Below are 7,177 nucleotides of genomic sequence, written 5' to 3'. Positions count from 1 at the left end.
TTTTTCAATGAAATATCACGAGAAAACTTAAAATAGGCTGTAATCTTCGAATGTTTTCCTTTTTGTAGAAAATAAACACCCAATCAAGCGTTGTGGGCTTAACATTTACATAAACTAAGTTAAAAATCAGCTAAAATAATTTCAGAGCATCGATGTTTTAAATTTGCTCGATATTTTATATTTTCAAGTTCCTAGATATTTTATTTATTAAAAAAAATAATTTCTACAAGTTGCGGATGAGACTTAAGGACATTTTGCCCCCCTCTTTTCAGTACAAAAACTCCAAAATTTGCGAATTACTTCGATTGAGTGAACTATTTTTTATGTTAGACAGTGATATTTAAATAAGTATTCTTTAAAAAAAATATTTAATTTTATAGATTAATTTTATTTAAAGTTTCAATTGCGGGTGGCACTTGCAAAGCCAATGAAATTTTGACTTACACAAATACTCACAAAGCAGATTATTTTTAATTAACATATTGACGAATGATACAGTAATAATATAAAAAAATAGTAATATCAACTTTCTTTGCCTCTTATTCATCTTTTGTCGCTTTAATTTTTCTTCTTCTTGTTAACTGCTGCTTTATTTTAATTCTTTTCTTCCTTGCTTTGTCTTTTTTTTACTCTTTTGTAAATATTCTGCATATTTAAGGTTTTTATTAATTTTTATTTTTTTGATGAATTCATGAACTTCCTATCAAAGTTTTGATTATTTAACATTGTTATTCGAGAAATCGCTTCACTTTAATTCAATAAAATAGCACATAGAATTAGAAATCAAACGCTTTCACTTTCAATGCAAAGCTTCAAGCACATCCTGTACTTAATCATTAATTTAAGAAATTAAGTTAATCGATTTTTATCTCCGAAATGAATTCTAAAACAAACATCCTACGCTGATCCAAAATATATCTATCAATTGTAAACAATTTATGTAACGCTCTAAGATTCTTCAGTAAATAAAACAGTTTGGTTTTTCCAGATACTAAGGAGGATGTTTGCTGCTTGCATTTAAATACAACGTAACCTAGTTTAAATTGACCACCGGATGGCGCTACAGTCGCCTCTTTTCCGGCGTCCAAGATCCGGACTGTTTTACCTCCTCATCACTCATCAGTTGGGACTAGTAGAGGATGAAAAAGATGTGGAAGAGCAAAGATATGATCCGGTGCTGTTAAGGCACTCATGAGAAGGACACAGCTGCGTCTGTTGGAGGGGGGCGGTCAAACGATGCCCCGGTGGTGGGTGCCCCCCTCTTGTGCCCCTTGACATCGGCCGTCTTTTAAACCATGTCCCCAATTCTTCTACTCCGTCATCATCTTCTTTGGATAATTTGTTTGTGCACCCCTGAGCCTGTGGTCCATGCTCTGCCCCTCCATGTGATGGCCGTCTTTCCTCCAGAAAGTGAGGGGGACTCAAGGGGTGCCCTGGCACGCGCCCTCAGAAAAGCGGTTAGTGATGCCGATAGTGGAGAACTTTTTGAGAAGGACGTGACCTTGTTGGCGACCCCTTTTAATGCCCCCCGTGGCTCTCAAACCCTCCTTGTGAACCTGTGTAACGCCCTAAGGAAACAACAGCCCCCACCCTCTGCCCTGTTGTCCTTCGTGGGACCGCCCCTGTCTTTTTATGTCTCTCTTTTAGGGGCATACACAAAAATACCTGTAATTGGAATGTCAAGAAATTATCAGGATGAACCAGCAAAAGTAAGTTATTTTTCCAATTGCTACTTTAAACAAAATAAACTTTGCTTTAATATGACTTTTAATGCTCTTTTATTTCTTATTAATTTAGTTTTCCTCACCTTAAACAGTTTTTTACATATTATTATTATTTTTTTACATATCTTTAGTTTTCTAAAAGTTTTTTTAAGAACTCCTGTATAAAGTAATTAGCTTTTATTTAGTATCAATTTAGTTTTCCCTACCCTAAATAGTTTTTTTCATATCACTTTAGCAATATTTATAAATCCGAGCTATTCAATTTTCAAAGTGTTATTTAAGACTTAAAATTTTTTTTAAGAACTGTGTAAATTAATTTACTTTTCCTTCAATTGATTCTTACATATATGCATACTATTTATAAATTCAAGATATTCAATTTTCTAATTGTTACTTATTTCCAATATATAAATATATACCCAATGTAAAATAATTTACTTCCAGTTTGCATCAATTGTATCATACTATTTGTTTTTATCATGTCCTGTTTGTTCAAACAAATATTCCATTGGAAATTCTTCATTGTTTAAATATTTTAAAGACCCTATGGGGACTAATTTATTTACATTTGGTATCAATTAAATTTTCTAAACTTTTAATTAATGTTTACAAGTCAATATATCACTCTCTAACTTTATAGTATTTACTAATCAAATTAGAACTCAATGCAATATTACTTAATGTCTAAAAAGTTTCTTAAGAGTATGCACTTAAAAATTTCATTTGGTATCAATTCTCTAAGTTGTTGAGAAGACAGGGTTTTTAACAAGGAATTTAAAAAAATCCGGTCTACTTGAAAAAAATTCATAAAAATTCGCTCCTTTTTGGGGTTTTTATTTTATACCTTTAGTTCACTTTTTTATTTAGAAAAAAACTTTAACTTAATTTAAAATTTTTATTCATAAATAAGATTTTGAGATTTTTTTGTCAGAACGAATAAACAAATCTAAATACATGAATCATTGTAATAATTATACCATTTTAACTATAAAATTTGAGGTGTATTGTGGTGTGTAATCCGTAGAGTTTATTTTCGGTGATTTAATAATAATAATAAAAAACAGCGATACATTATAAGTAAATAAATTTTAATATTTGTACAAGTTTTAAAGAATGAATTTAACAATAAATCAATAAACGAATTAACAATAAATAATGCGAATTTCATAAAGTTTTATCGATGAAAGTCGTCAGTCATTAAACGTCTCTTTTATATTATTCTAAACTGTATTTACATAAAATTTTGTAATGTTTAATTTACTAATATCATTCTCTAACTGCAGTCTTATTGAAAAGCATTTTATCTATGCAGGTTTCGGTTTTTGTTGCTTCAAAAAACTCCAGATCTATTTATTTTTACGCATAATTTATATTTTCTCATAAATTATGTAGATCCTCATTTGTGGAAATTTATTAAATTGAACTTTTGTAATATGTTTAAACCCATAGTTTATGGATCAACTCTTAATTTATTCAAAAGTAATTTGCTCAACCACACATATGAAATCACATGCTTATTTTTTTTTTGAGGTATTTTGGTTATTGGGGGGTAAACTCTGCTCTTGATAAAAATTTCCAAAAGCCTACCGGAGGAAATTTTGCGGGTTCATGTTTAAGGGTCCGTATTTTCTGTTTTTTTTTTTTTTTTTTTCATTATGAAAATCTAGAAAAAAAAATAATCTTTCTAAATCGACAAAATAAAAAGGAAATAAAAAGTATAAAATTTCAGATTAAAAAAAACTTTGCACTTTTCTGCTTTATTAACAAGAGCAGGAAGTCATGAATAATGAAAAAACAAATTTTGAGAAAACAAAATAAATTAAAAAAATCCAAGGAAAATTGCCGAAATGGCCAATGAAAAATGGGAATGTTTCGGACCAATCTCTTAAATGTAGCAAGAGAAACAAACTATTTTTCCTTGAAAAGTTTAGCTATACGTTGTTTATAAATATCGAAAAAAGTATATATCATTAAACATATTTTAAATTAAATGTGGGATGTATAACATAATAAATCAATCTTTTGAATAAATGAGAGATAATACTAATTAATTATCACATTTTAGGTGAACTTCTCAAACCATATAAATTGTGTAGTAAGCTAATATGTGTGTAACAGTTTTTATTTTATGAAATGAAGCAAAAAAAATTTCAATATTATTACAACTTTTGTTTTCAATTATTTTTGTCTAATTAATTAGTATATCTGAAAATTTTTATAATTGTTTACAGCTACGATTTTTTGAAAACACATATATAATTGTATGTTTTGAGAATATAGAAAATACTTTTGAACCATGATAAGAGATTTTAATAATTGTGAAGAAAGAAGTGATTAGAATTTGTCAGTTTCAATTTCTCCGTTAAATACGATTCAGTAATATAGTCTATTGTTATTTGTTTTTTTTAATCAATGGATTTTTTCCTCAATTCCAATTTATAAAAATTTTCCACGCTCTTTTTTAAGTTAAAACTATTTTGAATGTACAGTTTTTCAAAAAAAATTATCGCAAAAGTTATTAAAGTTTTACCGAACGGGGTATTTTTTCTGAGATTATACGATAGAAAAAAATTTCAAAGTCTATGGCAAAAATGCATTTATGAGGAGTTTAATAGTGTAAAGAAATACTAGCAAAGTCTTTGAGTAATTAGTATTATTAGTAGTCTCAATTTCTCACTTAAATAAAATTCAATGTAATAGTGCATATATTGTTCTTTTGTAGGCAATGAATTTTTTTTTTTTTTAATTTTTTGAATAATTCAATTTCTTTATCTACCTATTAGATTTCAAGAGGATTAGAATCCACTGCATTTCAAAAATAATATGTTTTTACGATAAAAATATATTTGAAAGCGTATTGATGTTTCCGAATATATATATATATANTATATAGTAACTATATCTTTTCTCTACTGATAACTAAAATACTTTAGAATCAGTTTAGATATATATATATATATATATATATATTCAATAAATCTTAAAATACTTCCGAAAATAATCGATAATTGAGAAACATTAATTATTTTTGCTACTGCCGGTTTTACCCCAATATCATTTCGAATATTTTTTTACAATTTAGTGTTCCTAAAAAAACTCTATTTTCAACAAAATGTAAATTTTTTTAAAAAGAAAATTCCTAAAAACGTTTTAAATTTCTACCAAAATTACACGTTATGTTCCTAGGATGAAAAAAATTCGGAAGCCTATGGGATTTGAATGCTTTGGAAAGATAACAAATAAGCCAAATACTCCTGAAGCGTTTAATACAAGAATCGATTTTTGAGAAATATTAAGTACCCTTGCTCATGCCGGTTTCTTTTACTACAATTGTACCGAAACAGCACTTATACTATTTTTTTTGTGCAATTAACTAGTGTTCCTAAAAATATTTTAAAAAATTCCTGAATTGGTATGTTGTCAAGAGTCTGCGATGAAAAGATATGGAAGACTATAGAATTTGTATGTTTTAAAAAGAAAAAACAAAGCTTCTGAAGTCTAAAAGGGGATTTTAATATAGTAAGAAAAGAATTGTTCTTTGAAATACATTAAATTTATTTTCTCCTGCTGGTTTCTTTTACTACAATTGTACCGAAACAGCATTTATTCTATATTTTTCGCACGATTAACTAGTGTTCTTAAAAATATTTTAAAAAATTCTTGAAATATTATGTTTTTAGGATTCTACGATGAAAAAATATGGAAGTATATAATAGAATTTGCATGTTTTAGAAAGAAAAAAAAGCTTCTGAAGCCTTAATGGAGATTTTAATATTATAAGAAAAGAATTGGTCTTTGCGATGCATTAAGTTTACTTTCTTCTACTGGTTTCTTTTACTACAATTGTGTTCTAACATCACTAATGGGATATTAATGACGCTTTTTGGCTCTTTACTAGCATTTTTACTAATGTCTGGGCGGAAACCCATTTTCTTATAGAGAACATCATGTTGAGCGGTGCATGTTTTTCAACATCATTGGGACCAATAGAACAAATCCTGATTTTGCTTATTTTACTAAATAAGCTATTTGTTAAAGTTTAACAACATTCAAAACAATTGAATAGATGGTTAAAAGCAGATGAAAATCCAACAATGGCAAATTATTATTATTTATCACGATCAATTGTAAAATGTCTAGAAAAATTGTAAATAGTCTAGAAAAACTCTTCTAATAATATTCACTTTATTGAACTGTAGTTTAACATTCCAAGAATGAGCTAAGGATTATTATTTTCATGAACCATTTATTTGCAAACTAAAGGATCAAATTGGCCAAACTATTAAAATAATTTGCATGTTGTACGCGGAGAGAAAAAACAATATGACAAAATTACCGTACTTTATGGTAATGATAATTCTTGTGAAAAAAAGAAAACATAATTCAAGTTAATAAAATTAAAATATTCGGTATTTAAGCCAATGATTTGATAACTTTTCCGTTTATATAATAACGGTTTGTAAGAAATTCTGGTTTTCAAAATTATAGTTCTTATTACCACACATTTAGTAAAAAATGCAAAACTGAAAAGTAAATTTAACCGAATAAATGGTTTTTATTTTTTTCAAAATGCGTGATATTAAAAAATATAATTTTGAAAACCGCTAACTTATGTACGGAAAAATTAGCAAATTAATGGTTCAATTATTGTATATTTTGTTTTTATTAACCAGAATTATTATATTTTTTCCCCTGAAATGTCATTACCATATAGTACTATAATTTTGCCGGAATTTTTTTTCCGTGTGCGTTTTAGTATTTTTTGTACATAGTAAAGTAATTTTGCAGTGCATAGTGTAGTGCATTTCTTCACATTTTAGTTCCGAAACAAAATCCACTAGATTCAACTAATAAGATACTTGTTAGCTATAAAAAAAGTCCTAAAGTTTACTTCAATCGAATTTTTTACCTTCCTCACAATTTTTCATTGTAATTTAAAAATCCGATCAATGAGAGCAAAGCCAATTATATTTTAAATATAAACAATCGCTTTACAACAGTAGAAAAAAAATCTCAAATAATTATAAATAGTGATAAAATAATGCCGAATGTTGAGCAAAATAGAGGAGAACGAAGAGATTTTTTTTTTTTGCCTTGCATCGAGAAAAAAAATTACTGTAAAAATTTGTCCAAGACTTTATAGCTTTCTTTAATCAAATAACTTAATGTAAAGTATAATCACTGCCCTTCAAAGATATATTTAGACTCTTTTTTTTTTAAATTTATAGTTAAAAATTATGCACATTATGCATCGAAAATTATTAGCTCAGCAAGCAAAAAACAAAGACCTAGATTAAAAATAATAAAATTAGTTTGATTTCTGTACGGAATTAACATCCAAATAAATGTTATAAAATAACCAGTTGGAATGCAGAAAAAAACAGAACGAATGCAAAAGTCATTCTTTAAAATGCCTATATATATATATATATATATATATATATATATATATA

At 27.3% G+C, this 7,177-nt stretch overlaps 1 protein-coding gene across 1 annotated transcript in view; it reads left to right on the top strand.

Moving 5' to 3' along the window:
- The first annotated feature begins 1,068 nt into the window (after positions 1-1,068).
- LOC107441633 (glutamate receptor ionotropic, NMDA 3A) overlaps positions 1,069-7,177 on the top strand; it is a 210,783-nt gene continuing 204,674 nt past the window's right edge. Inside the window, exon 1 of the mRNA XM_071183955.1 lies at positions 1,069-1,709. Within this exon, the coding sequence (XP_071040056.1) occupies positions 1,296-1,709 (414 nt within the window). The 5' untranslated portion in view covers positions 1,069-1,295. The remainder of the gene's footprint in view (positions 1,710-7,177) is intronic.

Source organism: Parasteatoda tepidariorum, chromosome 1 (genome assembly GCF_043381705.1).
Source record: "Parasteatoda tepidariorum isolate YZ-2023 chromosome 1, CAS_Ptep_4.0, whole genome shotgun sequence".
Lineage (NCBI taxonomy): Eukaryota > Metazoa > Arthropoda > Arachnida > Araneae > Theridiidae > Parasteatoda > Parasteatoda tepidariorum.
This window is presented reverse-complemented; position numbering and strand designations above follow the sequence as displayed.